The sequence below is a fragment of the Ammospiza caudacuta genome, chromosome 2 (genome assembly GCF_027887145.1).
Source record: "Ammospiza caudacuta isolate bAmmCau1 chromosome 2, bAmmCau1.pri, whole genome shotgun sequence".
Taxonomy (NCBI): Eukaryota; Metazoa; Chordata; class Aves; order Passeriformes; family Passerellidae; genus Ammospiza; species Ammospiza caudacuta.
In genome coordinates, this window is record NC_080594.1 from 114,750,902 (window position 1) to 114,769,977 (window position 19,076).

General features: G+C 38.3%; 1 protein-coding gene across 1 annotated transcript in view; it reads right to left on the bottom strand.

Annotated features, from left to right (window-relative positions):
- Nucleotides 1–4,674: 4,674 nt before the first annotated feature.
- The window catches only part of EFHC2 (EF-hand domain containing 2), a 57,164-nt gene continuing 42,762 nt past the window's right edge, over nucleotides 4,675–19,076 (bottom strand). The window contains exons 11-15 of the mRNA XM_058800222.1: nucleotides 18,607–18,740; nucleotides 14,240–14,437; nucleotides 13,587–13,679; nucleotides 6,605–6,710; nucleotides 4,675–4,950 (exon numbers count right to left, since the gene is read on the bottom strand). Of these exons, the coding sequence (XP_058656205.1) occupies nucleotides 4,855–4,950; nucleotides 6,605–6,710; nucleotides 13,587–13,679; nucleotides 14,240–14,437; nucleotides 18,607–18,740 (627 nt within the window). The 3' untranslated portion in view covers nucleotides 4,675–4,854. The remainder of the gene's footprint in view (nucleotides 4,951–6,604; nucleotides 6,711–13,586; nucleotides 13,680–14,239; nucleotides 14,438–18,606; nucleotides 18,741–19,076) is intronic.

Sequence of the window (19,076 nt, forward strand, 5' to 3'; positions counted from 1 at the left end):
CATCTGAGAGCAGGGGACATGAGTGTCACCCAGAGACATTCTAATTTGGGGGTGGCCTTGTCCCTCCTGCAGCATGGCAGCTCTGCAAAGGGTCTTCCTCTTGTCCTCCAAGGCAATGCCATCCTGACAGATTTGCTTTGGAAGTGGGAGTTTCTCCAGTGCTGTCAGGTGATACAGTGAATTTTGTGCTGTTGCAGATCATCCCACCATGCTGCTTGCCAGGGATCTGCATCAGATTTCAGGCAGGTTTGTGAATCAGCTCCTTTACTTCTCTTTGTTCATAGTTCTAAATATGAAACTATCCTGATGAAAGAGGAGAGCAGAGAGGACAGATGGCTGGGGTGAAGGGCAGATGAGGATAGCTCGTTCATTTGTGTGCAATACATACCAGAAGAAACTTCCAGATGATTCAGAAATGACCAGAGAAATGTGCAGAGGAAGAGTTCATTTAATCAATCCAAAACCTTAATATATTATAGCTGTATTAACTTCCTAAATCTTGATTATGCTTCCTAGTTTTAAACATTGGAAACTGGCAAGGATGTGGATGTTCCCCCACACATCTCTCTGGCTTCTTTGACTATTGCCCAAATCAGGAGTGCTGCTTTTTACTGGGTCTGAGTCACTCCCCCAAACAAACTACAAGAAGAAATTGATTTAGAGCAAAGAAGAACTTTTAAATTTTTTTTCCAGATAATTTTCTCTTAAATGTTATCTATACTGCCCTCTAAAACCTAAAAATAATCTGAGCTCAGATTGTGATACTTTTTTCCTCCTGATGTTGTAAATTCTTCACAAACAAGCCACTATTCTGTCTTTCTCATTGCACTGCAGCTTGATGAGTAAATGGCCTTGAAGAGGAATAAATTCTGCAAGTAATTATACAATAGATCAGTTACTGAGGGTACAGGACATTATTGCTTAAAGAACTGACGCTTCCCTCCATGACACTGTACCACAAAATGTTAAAAACTGGAAAATTCTTCTATTAGTTCCATGTCTCAACCCACAGAAACACTTAGAAGGGCCCAGCAAGCTCACACCTGGTGAATTACTGCTAATGATACAAGGATTGCTGTTCTCTGAATGCAGTCAAGTGACTGAAAACATCCAGTATTTTGGTTATTGTGGAATTAGGATCCCTGCAGCTTTCCCACAGCAAGTTTTCCTTTGGGAGGCAGAGATGTCTCCTCGGCTAAAAGGACAAAACAGAGAGAGCAAACACAGGAGCCAACTGAGCCCAAACTTTTTCCATTAAATAGGATGAACTCACACCAGCACATGAGAAACAAATGCAGGACGATTTTCATCCTTTCATTTATGCAGATGAACATCTCTGCCTGATGTTGGTGCAAGTGGCTCTGCCTGGAAAAATATAGTAGCTGGCTGTATGATGAAAAAATATTTGCCTGCTGAGGAACACCCATGTCTTGCCTGTTGCCACATTTCTCTTCACAGAGAAAAGCTAGGAACAACTCTTCCCAAGGATTTCTGAGATTCACATTCTCTGAACCTCAGAGAAAGGGAAAACACCATTCTTATCACTTGCTGTGCCTGTGTTGTGCCAAAGTAGAATGCAACATGGAGATTGTTTATCCAGAGTGAGGATGTTTTATTTGTGAGTGTGTGTGTGTGTGTGTGTGTGTGTGTGTGTGTGTGTGTGTTGGGACTGCCGGGTGACAGCCACGAGATTCTGTGCAGTGTGAGCAGCTGTGTGCAGGGTTGAGTGCTTGGCAGATTCAGTTTTAGATGTATAGAATAATATAGTATAATAAAGTAATTAATTGGCCTTCTGATATCCATGGAGTCAGATGCGTCGTTCTCTCTCCCTCACCAATGTCAGAGTCACCACTGATTTGCAATATCTTGCCCACAGCAGAAGCCCCAAGTCCGAGGGGACTCAACTGCAGGTGACAGCCCAGGCACTCTGAGCCAACCTGTTTGCAGCCATTTCCTTCCCAGCAGCAGCAGCAGCAGCAGCTATCCCAGAGAACTTGGAGCCTCCTCTTCCCAAATGCCGTGCTGAGGAAGCAAACATTAACACTGAGCACACAGAGGGGTGAGCGGGGCTGTAACGTGAATCCCTGAGCTCCTGCCGGGCCAGTGCAGATATTTGAGGAAAGGAGATACCCCTGGCTGCCCTGCAGAGATCCAGGGCTGAGATTAATGGCAACTGTGGGGCTGCCCTCCCCTGTGCCAGGCGTGCTTTAAAGCCGTGGCCTCCTGCCATCCCGAAACATAACCCTGTGGTATTGTCTTCATTCAGGCCCCTCATCAGCAATGTGAAAAGAGAGAAGAAGCTGGTGGCAGGATTAGAGGAGAGGTTGAAATATTCTGGGCAGCATATGCTGTAAGTCACATTATACAAAGAGGATTATTGGGCTGTTCGTTGGCCAGGGCTTTCCATTCTGGAAGCAGTGCTGCTTGTCAGAGAGAAAACCTGGTGAAAAGTGTTTATAGCATGCTGGACCACAGTGTATGACACACTGAGCACAGTGACAAGTAATGAAAATATTTTTCAGGCCCTGTCTGGCCTCTCCTAGGAGATTGTTTTGTGTTTGTCAGGGTTATGCAAGATGCATGGGAAAAAGGGAAAACCAGAAGTGAGACCAATAATTCAGAATGGTGTCACAAACCTCCTAAAATTACCATCATCAGATGAACCCATCTCAACCTTAAAACTGAGTACACCAGTCCTGGAAGGCAGTTTGAGACCCTCATTGTTTTAGAAGTGAGAAACACCTTCTGTTTTTCAGGTTTAATTTATTCATGGCAAATTATATCCATTTTTTCCTTAAGACTACCTGTGTTCTTACCTGAACCAGATAATTTTCTTCACCTGGCAACAATGTATTTACAGAGAGAAAGGATATTGATTCAATCTGAGCCTTCATTTTAATACACTAAATAAATTATGCTCCTTCAGACACCTTTCTTCTCTCCATTCTCTTGGTCACCTCTCCAGCTCTTCTCTGCACTGGTTCCAGTTTACAGTCCCTTTTCTTGACCATGACCAGACAAGACCAAACCATGACTGAATAGATCTATGAACATGGTTCCACATTAAATTATAAAATATTATATTTCTTGAAGTGGTTTTTTCTTTAAAAAATGCTCCTTTTGTCTCATACACATAAAGAGAAAAAAACTAAAGGGAATTCATCTTCTCTACAAGCTACTGGAGAGGTTTTCAATGCAGTCCCCTCTTCTTAGAAACTCTCAGCTGTACATGATTTCCACAACTGAAAAAAAATCCTTCTGAAGTGCTGGGAACATTAAAAATTTACAAGGAAAACTGCATTCATTTAGAATCAATCTCAGTCTTGGTGGCATGTCATAAAAATATCCAGCTTTCACCAAAAGACAAATTGATGTTTTGGATCCTGACACTGTCCCTGTGGTCAGATATATTTTGTCATATAAGGAACCATTTTCCTCTCTTGAATCAAAAAGCAATTCATAGTCTTTTCTACAACTTGGAGCACTTTAGTTTTTGCCTTTTTCATTTTGAGCCTCTGGATATAGAGACTCTTAGCCCATTTTATTGCTACCCCTCCTCAGCAGCCACATTGTAATTATGCCTTGTCTCAAGACCTTTTTTGCTGCAAAAAAGGCAAAGAGCTTTCAAAAGCTTTATATTTTGCCATATAGTAAAAAAGAATAATAATTTCTTTTACATTATCATGCTAAGGTGTAGGAAGGTATTCCTATATGGAATCATAATTGGAAGGTGGATCTCCAATTTCCCAAAAAATTACTATTTTTTCTCCCTCAGTTTGGAGATTTAGATACATTGAATTCTCATCCTTCTAAGTCAAACAATTCCTCCCCAAAACTGTAATTTCAGATTAAAGAAAAAAGAGGGTTCTAAGTCTTCCCAAGCACCACAAGAGGTGCACTGGCTCACACCTCATCCCCTTCCCCAGTGGAATCTCCTGGATGAATCAGCTCCACCTTCACCTCAGCTCTTCCATTCTTCAGAGTGGGGTAATTACTCCTCTCACAAAAGCACAAAGTAAATCCAGAGCCAGTATGGCTTTGAGCTGTTATAAGCTTAAAAAGATACAAAAATGCTAACAGGAGCTCCATTAAGCCATGGAGAAAGAGAAGGGCATCAGTGAATTTTCAAAGAGCAAGTACATTTCTGCTGCAAGAATGCTGCACACTGGAATTGCACTGAAATCCCTTCTCTTCAGACATGTCCCACCCAAGTAAAGCTGGGTGGGACTAACCTGAGTCACATCTAGAACAAAAAGCAAGAACTGACAACTTCTGTGCCGTGCCTGCAAAACATTTGCTTCCACTTTGGAAGGCTATAATTATCTCTGATACCAGAACAGCTTTATGGTTGTGTGCAAAAGCCTTGCTGGCATTTCCTCCACAAAATAACCAACTTTGACATGAACAGCACTTGAGCATCACCAGGGGGATAGAGCAAAACCACAGATAAGAGCTGCACAGCAAGGGAGGAAACATGAATGGAATGGCATTATTGTGCTAACACAGTCAAACCCAATTCTGAGAGGTCATCCAACAAGGTTTGTTCTCAGAACAAAGCAGGGTCAGTCAGATTTTGCAGTGTTTGACTCAAAGATTGCTCAATACTCACAAATTCTCCTTGCAACCAGGCAGAGATTAGAGGATCTAACTTTAATTATGCTTGTATAAGTGTGACAGAGTGCTGTTGATTTAGAAAGAGTTCCAAAAACATACAAGTATACATCTCTGTTGGAACAAGAAATTAAATGCTGTATCTACTTTTTTCTCATTATACAAGAAATTTTTTTGGTATCTTTCTAAGTAATCTTCAGAGCTGAAGCACCACTCTTAAATCAGTGCCTTGCACAAATGAGATTATTCTTCTTTGCCAAAGAGATCATCCAGAAGAGGAGGGTATCTGATCCCAGTCACAGGAGGGGATCGTGGTAGTTGGTTCCAGATATCTTCCCTCTGAAATTAGTAACCCAGAGAATATCTTAGTGTGAAATAATGAAAACAGGAATCATTACAAGCTGGTCAACTTAAGATTGAATGAGCTGCTTCAATTCCACAGACAAATCTGTGAAAAATTGGGTCTTTATAAAGGCATCTTCTTAAAAGATTACAACATGCACTTTCTTGAATGTTACAAAATATTTTATTCAAAATATTTTCTATTACTAGCCTTCTTGCAGATTTTTTAAATTAAATAATGCTACATTTTCTTCATTAAAATGCTTATGCTTCAAATCCATGTCTCAACACCAAAAATCATACAAAATAATGGGATAAAGAGAAGGAATAATAAAAAAAAGCCAGCTAAACGAAACTAAAGCACAGTTCTGCTGCTGAAATTTATCTGTCAAACACAGGTACTGTAGCCTCAAAATACTGCTATTCATTCATGGTAAGTCATGCACAGAATGACAATTGAATTCTAAAGCTGAACAAGATTTAAAACTTTTCCTGTCTCTGAGTTTTTTTTTTCTTTTCGTAGTTACCTCTCTTAATATATTAAATATTAAATTATTGCTTAAACAATAATTCTTCTGTAAAAACAAAGAATAAGCAAGAATTCTTCTGTAAAAACAAAGAATACTCCCTCAACAAAGCCTAATCAACACCATGATTCTCAGGACTGCTGTATAAAACATGTGGGAGGGTTTTGATTTTATCTGTACAAGACAAAAATTCTTCACAAAGACAAAGCAAAAATAATCAACCATGCAGAACCATGCTCTCCAAAGCAGAGCAAACCAACAGCCCTGGGCCCTCTTTAGACACCACCAACAGTCTGAGATGCTACAGAAGAAAGTCTTGGTAAGGCAGGCAGGAGTGAGGAGTCAGGAGCACAGTGCCTGGTTTAAACTATGCCATGAGTGAACTTGAATTTAAAGGAATGCTGTGTTTCTAAATTGTCTGAACACAATCAAACATATTCTGTACAACACATTGGCCAGGCTAGAAAAGCAAAATGATGTGTTGGCAGAAGTCTTTGGATTTATTTGTTACAAAGTATTTAAAATTCAGCATAATTGCCTTATGGACTTTCTATTTAAAAATGTTCCACTCAGCACAAGATGGCAAGATCAGATTAGTCTCTGCAGTTTGTTGATAGTGCATTTTTTTTTACCCTGAGTAGCAGGCTGAAGACATACAAAGTTTATCCATCATCTCTTCTCTCTGTGCACGCCTACCAGAGATGTGGTGTGCTGTGTACAGGTTCCTGAGGAGTTATACAAAACACAGAGCTATTTTCTGCCTATGTCTCAGTGGAGCTTAAAGTATTTTCTGTCTACCTCAGCAAGGGAACAGATCATTTGACATGTGACAAGGATATTTGTGGGGGAAGCAGTACTCATGCCCATTGTCCATGGATAAGTACATCTGCTTCCCCTTCTCTTTTATTCTTCTGTAAAATGTCCCAGAGATGTGATACCTACCAGGCACCTCCTCATCCCTGTCTGACTTCTCTGCTTCACCCTAAACTCCCTATTAAAGCTATTAAAAATAATTACTTAAAGAAAACAGGTACAAATACACAAACAGGAAAAAATACTGTAGTGTGTGCTGGCTAAGACAATCATGTTAAAGTTGGAGAAATTATATTGAGACATTTTTTTACCTTGGGTTGCTCCTTTTCCTCCACAAAAGCACGGACTTGATTCTCTCTCCAGTTCACTGCATGAACAAACTTTTTATAGTCTACTTGCTTTTGGTTATCTTCAAACCTGAGAAGAATATCCATAAGATGACTCAAGGTTAAAGGGAATTTTTAACAAAGTTATGTCATGTTATCTGCAGCATACTAATCATTGCCTTTGGGATAATAACTTTTATACTACTTTATTCCCAAACACTGGCAAGAGTGAAAAAAAAGTACAAAATGTCAGGAACAGCTATATTATACATTCTTTTCCATATTCTTACACCTTATTATTGTCTCTTACAGAAGAATTCAACTTCTTCAAGTTTGACTTCATTTCAGTTTTGAAGCACTGCCCAACATTTCCAACACTGGTCTCACAGCTTTTGATAAACAGAGTTGGGATGATCAGTGTATGATTCCTTTGTGTAGAAAAGAAACAGAATTACACAGGAAACCTGTGCTGTAACACAACTGACCTGCTCTACTATGACTTCTACAATCCTCTCCTAAAATAAGTAATCCTTCAAAAATGCTGTTTGCACACACCTTGGGATCAATTTACAATTGACAAACAGACAGCTCACTAATGTATCAAATAATAGCCAGATTTTAAAATCATTGGGTACCAGGTTTATGGCATTGTTCTTTATTTCTATAGATAAATAGATATATCTGTATCAGTTGTGGCTGTCCACTAAATGCATATAGATGCTGCCAGCAGATATATATGCCAGAAGATATATGTGCCGCCAGCTAAGGTCTGCAGGTCTATAGGTACATGTGGAAAATGCTATTTCCCTCCCTCAGATTTCTAACATCTTTACCCTGCACTAATAAGCCACATGGGAATAGATTTATAAGTCACTTCATCCTTCTGCCATTGATTTGGATGAAGCAGCTTCAGAAATAGAAGTCCTCAGTTCAGCAGAACACTGAGGTGACTCTTGGGCACCACTGTTCTTCCAGTGTCACCAGGCAAATGTTGAAAGACCCTTTGGGCTGAAGCTTGAAAAGAGCAGCTGGAATGCCCTGCCATAAATCCAGTACTGGCAGCTTCTGAAGGACACCTGTCTCACCCAACACCTCCCACCTGCAAAAGGGACCCAGTTTGGGCACAAAAACATGGCCTGGAAGTGTCTGTGCTTCACTGGGGTCCCTGGAGAAAAACAGACACCCAGCAAGGCTCAGTATCTCTTACCTGGTGGGAGACACCAGGTTAAACAATTCTGCCCTGCTATCTGGTGAGACAAAAACTACTGCACAGGAAACAAGTGTTGCAGAAAATCATCTTGCCTTGTCCTTAATGAAACAGCAGTGCACAAAACACAGGCCTCAAAACCCTTCAATCACTACAGAGGGTTCTAACAAAAATTACACATGAAGGCACTTTAAGGGAGAATTTACAGCATAAACTTGGAAAACAATACTGGAGGAGAAATAGATCTGGTGACAAAAATAAACTGCAACAAACTGCAACTCATCCTTTCCTCCTCCTCCCCCCACACCTTTCATTTAATAGTCAGCAGGAAAGATAATAATGAAATATACTGAGAGCCATAAAGAGAGATGGCAGAGATAAACTGGAATGTTAAGTACAGTGAGTTATGCTGAAGATGAAAGCAAAGTCAGAAAAGAATGCTACTGCTACCAGAATTAAATGAGTCTGAAACACTGCCATGAGAAACCCTCCCATGACAGCCTGCTTCTTCACCACAGTTCACATGCAAGTTAATATTTCCACAAAGCCTTACTTTTGGGGAATATATCCAATACACAAGGAAATTTCCATTCCCACTTCCAGTGGGTTCTTAGTTTCAGGTTTTTGAGGTTTTTTTTGCAGGTGGCAATATGGAAGACAAGTTTTGCATGAGATGTAATAAGACAATCAAAAAGCTTAAATAAAAAAGCTTTTTCTCTTGGAAAAATAATGGCAGACAGATTGGTATTTCAGAACAATCAGGACAAATGATTTTTCCTTCTACTATCATGTAGTTACCTTTTGCTCATTGTGAAAAGTCAAAAGATTAATTCTACCACCAAGATGCTGAGCTGTATAAGCAGGATTTTTAAACAAAGACCAAGTGAAGGTGTAACTATTTAAACTTTCTGTTAAGGAAAGCATTGCTTCTGCTTTTGACACACATTTACAAGGAGAAAAGTCCTTTGATGTGACAGCACTAGTGAGCTGAGATGACAAGATGCGTTTGAAATTATCTATAACCAAGAATTTTAACATGGGCAGAGGAAATGGGATTCCTGAATTTCATAATTAAATAGCTACAAAAAGCATCTTAAAATACTACTCTAGGATAACCCAGAAAGAAAATAAATCTACTCTTTAGATCTTTTTACTACTGTGACTTATTGTATCAATCTACTAAAAGCAGACACTAGAGATTTGGCACAGAGCACCCAGATGGACTGAGGAGATGTTATCAATTTGTGCTTTATTAGGACAGAGTTGTCATACATTTCAGAGGCTGGAGTTAATAATGCTGAGACAGTGCTCTTCAGAAAAGGAAATTAGATTTGTCTTATCAAGAAGATGTGCCTAAGATAGTTTTAAACCACCCTTCTCTTCAGTTTTCCCCTGTTGCTTCACCAATGCATGGGATTTTAGACTATGAAAGTCACTGCTCCATCCCTATCACAGTTTGCAGGGCTTTTTATTTTCTTTATCATTACAGAAATAATCACACATTTCTGCTTATAAAAATACATTCATAATTAAATACTTTAGATAGGTGAAAAATCTGGTCAAATCACATTATGATCATTCCTGAGGATGCTTTGGTGAGTAAAAATTACTTACTAATAACTTTTTCTTTGCCATCAAGAAATCTATACCCCAAAGATTTATGAGAAAGTTTAATGTATGTGCAGAGTTTTTTTAATTCCTTCATTTCAAACATTTATTAACAAGTTAATCTGATAATAACAGAGCAGAAGCATCTGCTGCTGTAACCTTAGAGAAAATGTTGGGATTCTTCAGTCTGTTTGGTACTCTCTGTGCAATACAGTTCTACAGGGACTGGATTGCCACAGGTGTACACCTAAATTGTCATAAACTGCTCATAATTAAAGGACTTTAACCAGCAAGCATAACAAGTCACTATTAAATAATAATGGCTACCATCTCCTTTTTTAAAAATTTATATTTATCCTACATTTATTCATGTCTTGAACAACCATAAATGGAACCATCAGCTCCTCAGCAAACTGAGTAACAGGAATAATTTGTCTTAAGAGATTAAAATATGAATTTAGAGCTCCTTTTAATCACAAATGGCATAAGGAGTCTCAGGCACCAAGGTAACAAGAAGGCAGCAGGAGAAAGATCTCCTGATCATTTCCACTGCTGCTCCAGCTACTGGACACTTGCTGTAGCAGGAAAAGAGGGTTTCATCCTGAAAGAAAAAGGTCAGCCCTAAAAAAAAAACATTACAGGTAGGAAACCAGGTAAAAAAATTGTTACCCAGCCACAATCCTGGGGAAAACTGAGCAGGCAGGAGTGGCCTGGCCTGGCCTGGAAGTGAATTGAGAGCTGGGATCACCACGCAGGAGCCCCTCTGTCACCAGGCACTGCTCCCTGAGAGACTGGAGATTCTCCTTCTCAAAACAAAACCTTTCAAACAGACTCCCCCCAGCAGTGCAGAGAGGTGAAAAAAGACTCAGCTACTTTTAATAGAAATTTTAAAATGTAATTTAAAAAACTAGGGACCTATAATTAACAACTGAATTAATGCAGAATAATCAATGTGTAGTGCTTGTAAACTTGTCATCCATTCTTTCTCCTCTCAATTTTCCCCTTCCTTAGCTACCAGCTGTTTATAAATCCTCCAGGGAAAGATTGCTTCTTTTTAAGTTCTTGTTAGGATCAATTTAGCATTGCAGAAAATAAAAATAACAGAAAAACCCCCTAAACTCATTACCTAAGCACTTTGCAAAATTTATTTATTAAACAAACTGTAATTGTTCATTATGCCTGCATAAATTTAAAGACATGTTTATAATGACTACTGTAGTTTTCTGGCAGAAACAACTGTGTACTGTCTCCATTTTTTAATACAATGTGATTAATTCTGTATTGTTCTGTGATTTAAAAAGTAAGTGAGAAAATGCTGATGGACAAACAAATACTTTTTAACATGCCAGCTCAGGTAAATTGGAAAAAACATTCACATTGTTGGGTACCTAAATCCTACTATTTCAACATCCCACAATTAAAAATATAAATTTACACTAGATGCACAATATTAAAAGGTCTTATGAAATCCCAATTTTTGTGCTAAGTCTCCCTTCACTCCATGGCAACTGAGTGGTCTTTGAGTACAGTAAACAAAGTTCTGGGTCATTTGGAGGTGACCACAAAATTAGACATATATTTCTAGTCCCATCCCATGCTTGTAATAAGTGACAGATCATTGCAGTATAATTTCCAAATGTAAATAATAAATACTTTAAGAGTACTACCTTTCAAAATGGAAAAATAGAGTCATTAAGTCCTGGAGAAAGTCTTTGCCACCTAATCTCAGATAGCAAAGCTGAATAAACACAGAGCTTCAGCCTTCAGCTATTATCTGATCACATTGTCCAGCATCATTTTATAGCTGAATGGGGTCCAGCTAGTGCATTAGCTATATATACTGATTTTGTGGGAATCAGTCCAGCAGCTTTTATTGTTCCAGTTTCTTGCTTCATAAATAAAGATTCACAGAGTAGACCACCACCACCACTTGTTCTAGAAAGAAATATCAGTGGACACAAAACGACATGGTTCCTCATAAAAATAAAAAAAAAAAAAAAAAAAAAAAAAACAGAAATAAGGAAAGAATGCTGGACTACTGTTGACAAACTTGGCCCACACTGAATTGCAAACTCCCCAGGAATGAGACTGCTTTTCATTAACAATAAACCTGCCTGTTTCATGATTCTTCAGTGTTGACGAAAACTACAGAAAGCAGAAAGAAAGGAAAAAATTTAAATCTCATTAAGATGACTCACCTCTTCAATTTACAGACTATTTGAAATTAAGTCCTATTAAATAGAGTTCAAAAAAATATTTCCCTGGCTCTGCACCCTCATAACACAACAAACTTCCCAAGCAGTGCCAAGTGCACACATGATGAAGAATATGACAATTCCTCATTACCTGCAGTGCTGTGACAGCTCTTAAACTGCCACCTTTGAAGCAGCTGATGCTGTAACTTAGAGGTGCCTTACACAAGGCTCTCTGTCAAATGGAGCACTTCCCACACTGATTTCTGAGGCCCAGCTTCACACCATTCTCATTTACCTTTCTCACACAGAAATCTGTAACACAGGCTGGCCTCAGCCCCTTTAGAACTAAGGAAAATAGATGGGAATTTGGAAATGCAGCTCTGATGCAGGCTGAGAAGATAACTCTCTCCTCCACCACCTACAGAAAGAACCTACAGCAGCTGAAACCTCATCCAGCTATCATGGGTACCTTGCTAAAGTAGGGTGAAATCCAGCCCTTGATCTCCTCCCTGTGTTCTAAGCTTATCTCTAATTTTTATTATAGTGTACTGGGCTTTTTCTTTTTACCTGCCTACACTCACTCCTTAGGAAAGTACAAGTTCAGGGCACAGAAGTTTTCCCTGGTATAAATTCACAAACAATAAACATGTCCCTAGAGCCCAGGATGTGTCAGGCTTGTCTGCTTGTTATCAGAACTGAGTTAGTACATAAAGGAAAACTTCCAGTGCCTTGCTGTGCATTTATTCAAGTTCAGCCCTTAAGAAATGGACTCTGTGAGAACCCCTTGTGTAACATGGGATGTCAATTGTCGTTCAACAATTGTGTTGGGCAGCTTGATGGGAGTTCTAAAATGTCACTTGTAGATTACTGTTAAAATTCAGACATTTCTGAAGACTAATGCATGTAATTCAGTGTCAGAAGTGATGAACAGCAGCACAAGGAAGCTTTATCAAAATGAATTCCACATTTCTGCCTGACAAGGGTCTTTTCATTATTTACTAAACCCAGATGCTTAATTTGCAACTCCTCCTGAAATCAAGAAGAGGACAGAAGACAGGAACAGGTCTTGTCTTCTGTCATGTTTAGATGCTTTACCTGAAAGCATCTAAACATGACAGAAGACAAGACCTGTTCCTCTTTTTAACACACTATGAAAGCACAGATAAAACATGTGATTTAAGGATTTCCCTCAAGGGAAAGAAGAAATCAGCAAGTATGCATTTAAGCCTATTACCAGAAAATCTGGCCAGGAAAACCAAATTCAACAAGACATGAGTGTTCAGAACACCACAGCTTACTCTGAACTCTAATCTTTAATACAAGTGCACTAAATAGTAGCTCCTTTTACTTCTATTCCCATTAATACAGCTAGCAAAGCAATTTGTCTCAAAAAAGCTAAATGTGATATGGAAAAGTACCAAGGCCATACCAACACTCCTTTTCCTTTTTAAAAATGGCAATAAAATATGTTTCAGGTGAGATTAACAGGAGTAGCAAACCAATTTTGTTTACTACTGATGCTGTCAACTTGATAAAGACACTTCATTTTATTCATGGTAGTGTGTTCCTTGAAACTCACATGATGTGTTTTCATAAGATTATTGTTTTTACCTCACATCTATACACAGGAACAAATAAAGCAAAAGAAAAGTGAATCTTATTGCAAATGATAAGCATCAGTAACTGACTCTGGAAAGATGAATTCCACAGAATTGTGCCAAACCCCAGATGATTTACTATGCCAGGCAAAATGAAGAGAAGTTGCTAAGATGGATGCATCTCAGTTGATTATAAATATTCTATAAATAGGAAAGTCTGTGTGTGTAGGAACAAAATCTGCATCATTAAATGATTCATATTAGATAAATGACAAATTCTGAAGATTTGTGTCTGCAGCAGATATTTAGCATTGATTTGCACCCTTGCATGCAGGTCACCCTCTCTGCCCTTAAGTTACCTGGCCAGTAAAGTTTCTAGAAGATCATCAGCAAGTGGCAACTTAAAGGATTTGAAAATAGTCCTGCAGGTCTCATTGGGCAACAATCCACACCTGTACATAAGAAAGAGAGGGGTAGAAATATACATTAGGTAATTTCCAGGTTTACTTCAAGTGAATATTTCTGTGCATAGGAAAATGGGTGAGGAACATCATGATAGAGAAAAAGACAACAAAATTTTATGAAATTTTGCTATTACAAAGCTGAGAAACTTGAAGGCCACATTGTAGCCTTTCTCATACTGAGATCCTCAGTGATTCTCTGTGATTCTTTACCTGTGACATCAGAGAACAAAAAGGGCAAAAGAGTCACATAAAGATTCATTCTTTCCTTTTTTCCCCCTTAAATCACTATTTCTCCTCTTTGATTTAAAATCCTGTGTTTTGCCCATGAGCAAATGTTCAGTACAGCATCTACAATACATGTACAAAATATAGAATAGACAAATAAGCTGTCCTCTTCTTGTCTATTGTCAAGTGCTGAGAGAAGCTTAACATTACACATAATATTTTTTGGCCATAATAAATCACTTGCTCAGCAACGAACAGAAAGTAGGAGGGTTTACAAGAAGAGCTTCTCAAATAACAGTTTGGGATAAAGACAGGAAACTTACTTTTCTCTGTCATTGTACATAAACACTGTAATCAGTTGTTCAAAATTTTCAAAGGCATTTTTCTTTAGTTTTTCTTGAGCCATTGAAAGGAGGAGGAGCAGGTCTGTTTGACTGTTATCTCTGATGCCATAGTGACGCCCAAGAGTCATAATTTCATGTTCTGAAAATCCTCCAGCAGCAACACGGACTATCCAATTTCTGTGCACAAAAGCAACAGCCTACATTAGTTTAAGTAAATAAGTTAAAACCAGTTAACAATCACTAATTGTGGATGAGGATGTCCAAATTTCCTCAGTAGCTGTTCTATACATACAAAAATGTATCCTAACCACGACTGAAGTGTTTTAGGAGAGATGCCATACAGAGAATTACACTAAATCAAAAGTTCTCTTAGCAAGAATGCAGGACAGGAGGCAGCAGCAAGAGCAGCTTACACTTGGATGCTGTAAGTAGAAAATGAAATCCTAAGCAAAGAGTGGGCCTGGGATGTGCTCTCCCAAGCCTGTCTGTGCTGCTCAGACAAATTAGCCAAGCTGATTTGAAGAAAGAAAGAAGAAATTTCTTGGTCTAGAAGAAATTTTCCTGAGATCCATCTGATGGGACAGTGTCAGCTCCCTCAGTGTCAAATCTGGATTACTGTAACTACATTGGCTCTATGATCCCAAACATCTGCCTCTGGTGCACTCACATTCAACCAGGCTTTTTAACAAGCAAGCAGCAGCAGAGGCCTATGTGTTTCAGTCAAAATTAGATTGATTATATATAATACTTCTGGATAAACTGCACTAAGAATAAACTTCACTGTAATTGCTGGTGCAATTAGTGCTGTACCTTGTGATACCCATGAGGACACTGAATCACTGTGATTAAACTCCAATCCTTGAAAACAAATGGAAGAAATTAGTAGTGATGCACAAAGTTCTGACACAAGAGCTAAATGGCTGCCTGGAGAATACTTGAATTGTTGAATTAATCTGATGAGGGATCTCTTTAACATCCACATGTGAACTGAAAGCACAGAAATTTAGGACCCTTCCAAATTTGCAAACTTTTAATAAGAACCATAGTTCTTCACTTGCTTGTGTGGTGCTGTTCAAAGAACAGGATCATTTCATACAATAAGATTGCACTTACACAACTATTAAAGAAAGGTTAAATACTGTAGAGTCTCTACTTAGATTCATCTACTTCTTTATCCATATTAAATGACTCAGAATGATCTTTTATTTGCAGTGGCAGGAAATAAATACAAGGAAGTGACAAGCTGTTGACAGTAGCAAACTTTATTTGAGATTACACAAACTTAATGACCAAGACCTGGTCCATCTCCATCTACTCATATTATCATTATCTTGTCAGTATTATTTTTTCACTTACTGGATATTATTATTTATATTGCAGCAGCATTCAGAGATCCAGCCAAAGCTGGAGCCTCCTTCCAGCAGCCTGCAATAAACACCACTGCACACACAGAGAGGACAATGCTGCTGATAAGCCTGGCACTGCAGTGCTTGGGCTGGCAGAGCTGGGGGCTGTAGATAACATCAGCCATTTCCACAGACTGCATTTCCATACATGGCACAGAATTTTCCACTGTCAGGATTTTAAAAGTCTTTTATTTTCTCAATCCAGTCAGTGACAATCAAATCACTAAAAGCCACAGATAAAATTATTTCACTTGGGAATTAAGGAATATTTTAGGGATTGTGAGGGACTAATGAGTAAGACCCAAGACTCACAAACAGAATGACATCTAAACTCTCCCTGACCAAAAAAAAAAAACAAGCTCCAATAATTGTTCCCACAGCTTAGCTATCTCTTGTTTTACTTCTTTTTTTGTTCTAGAAGAATAGGACAGATTGCAATCTGAATTTATTACAGAAAGAAGTCATAATTAACTGCTCAAGAGAGCTGCTTCTCAAGCTGAATTGAAGATAGGCATCTTTGTTAGACCCACAGGGTTCTTTGTCTCTAACAGCAAACAGTCTTGCCAGTAGCATATGAGAAAAAACAGCCTGGATAGGGCTGTGTGATGCATCTAAGTTTTAAATATTTTTTAATTCTCTTTTTAACAAAGATTTCAATAGTTCTAATGATAGCTTGGGGGATAGCTTCAGTGTACATTATACATTTGTTTCCTGGATGAAGTAGTGAAGATTTGGGTTCTGAAAGCAGTTAAGTAAATTGTATAATCACAATTTTCTTCACTACATCATACTTATAGATGGAGTTTTACATGCAGATTATATAAAACTACATAGGTAGAAAGGAAGAAATCTGAACAGCCAAATTCAGAGCTGAGTAAAACCTCAGCTGTATTTAAGATAAGGAAAGAGGATTATCATTGAAGCTGTCACTCTGCACTAAAAATAATCATTTGTTGTTAGTTATAGTAATCAAATGTCATGGCAGATTGAAAATAAACAGAGATGTACACAATAAGAAACTGAAAGAAAAAACATTATATTCACATAGAAGTATCTTGGAATTTTCATAGATATAAAGAAGTGCTTGTTTTTGTCATTAAAAATGCTTCTTTCTTTCTAAAATAAAATTCACAGATAATAATGAGAACCTTTAGATTACTGGATGTAACAAACTAACAGAAACAAAACCTACTATCAGTATAGAGCACAAATGTTCAAAGGCAAATTCTTAGAGGCAGATTCTTCCTCTGGCAGTGTGAACATCCCCTGTTAGACCCCAGGCCTTCCCCCATTGGAGGGATGGGGACCCTTAAAGGGTGTTGAGACTGGCCCAGATGAGCACTGAGGCCCAGAAAACTCTGATTATTTGGGTTCCCCAGATTTCCTGCTCATGGAGAAGGCTCCTGCATTTTTTGTGGCTGAAACCAAGTCCCTCCATTCCACGTGGTCAGACATATCTCTCTCCATGTCACAGAATAGCACCACCCTAAATTAAACCACTGAGCTGTTCACAGCTGCACAGATTATGTCCATGATTAAATTTACACCCAACTGAGCCTCTTCTGGATAAAATAAAAACCTTTGTCTGCCATTTAAAAGCACAATCATCCCTTCTAAAAGTTTGCTTCCCTGATTCTATCATACAAATGTTCCAAACCTTTGAGTTGCTCTTAGTGCATGCACAAAGTTTTGCAGGTGATTATTTCATAATTTGAACTAAAACAGTATTTTCTTTATTTTTAACTAGTTACTATGTACATAAATTAAAAACCTTTTCCAGGTGCCAGGAACTTTCTCCCATTAAACATGAACTTTCAATTTTCTCTCTTCTTTTTCAAGTAATAGCATCTGCCCTCTTAATGCAATTAGCAATTCAAAATCTCGCTTCTGCTGAGTAAAATATCTGAGTTCAGAAATATTTTGACCAAAAGCTGCCAAAAACTGTGGCCTCTTTTAGTTTAAATCCTACCTTTAAATCACTTATTTTTCATTTCTGAATACCAGCTTGTTTTAATTTCTCACTACTTTCACTTTGAATTGCTGAAAGAACCTTCTGCTGATCTATTTCTCTTCTGAGATATTTCAGAAGTAATTCTTGCCTTGGTTAGCATTCCTATGGAGATGACATTCCATGCAATATTCATCTACTTACATGCCTTAGTTATTATGACAGTTCCTAAATACGGTGTATTACTCCTGTGAAAACCAAATGCTTCTAAGCAAAGTTTTCTCCTCTGTTTCACATATTAACCAGTACTGTGCCCAACACAGTTCATACACTCAAGTATTCTGGCTGTGGGATAAACTGAAATCAGTTTGTATTTGAACATGATTTTCTCTTTCAAGTATTTCTACATCTGCCCATTGCCATATCTGGATCATTGCCAGAATCCAGATTTCTGCTCCCTTTATCTATGCTTAAATTAATACCCAAGCATTAATTATGGTTCTCACTACTGCTTTCCAATCTTTTTGAAACATGCTTAGCACTGCCTTCTATAATTTCAATACACCTCAGTTCTGTAAAGACTGTCTTCTTTACCAATGGTTCAAAACCCAAACACCATTTTCAGGAGGCAATCTGAACTTTCCTACTTGAATTTCAAAACCACTGTTTGACTCTCAGGATGGATTTTTCTTTACCTTTCAGCATCTATATTACTGCTGACTTGTGCCCTTCTTCACAACACTCTGTGTCAGCTCCATAAAAGGCAGACAGATTTCTCTTGTGCTTTTCAGCTTACTTGAAACTATCACTTTTTTCTTTTCCTGGAACATGGATTTACTTTCTTTTTCACGCATAATCTCCAAGTAAATGCAAAACAAATCTATGCCATTTCTCAGCTACTGGGCAGAAAGCATCAAAACCCAGTCATGCTTTATACATTTTGGGGGAATGTGCATTTATTCAATATTAAAACCCCAAGCCCACTGTCTTACCTGAAAGTGTCATACCCAATCACATTGGTATGCTCAGGGTCAGTAACAGCAAATGCCTTTCTGATTTCTTTGCCACGAGATTCAGTCATGCTCTTCAGTTTGTTGAAGACAGCACAAATATCAGCCATGGGGAACTTAAAAGAGGAAAGTAAGACATGGATTAATAAAGACCTGAAGCACAGGATGCCATCCAGAGGGACCTGTCCAGGCTGGAGAAATGGTCCCATGAGAATTTCAGTAAGACTATCAAGAATATAAACAATTAAAAATCATCAGATCATGCATTCTCAGAAAGTTTGGTGCAGCAGCATAAAAGAAACCACTTTTGTTTGAAACATTGCATTTTTAAAGCAGAAGTAGAAACATTTAAAGTACAGTCCTAATAACTTGGTCCTCATTTTATGTTGGTGCACCTCACTGAATTCTCAAGTCATAAATTTCACCATGTTAAAGCTAATTTTTCACCACTG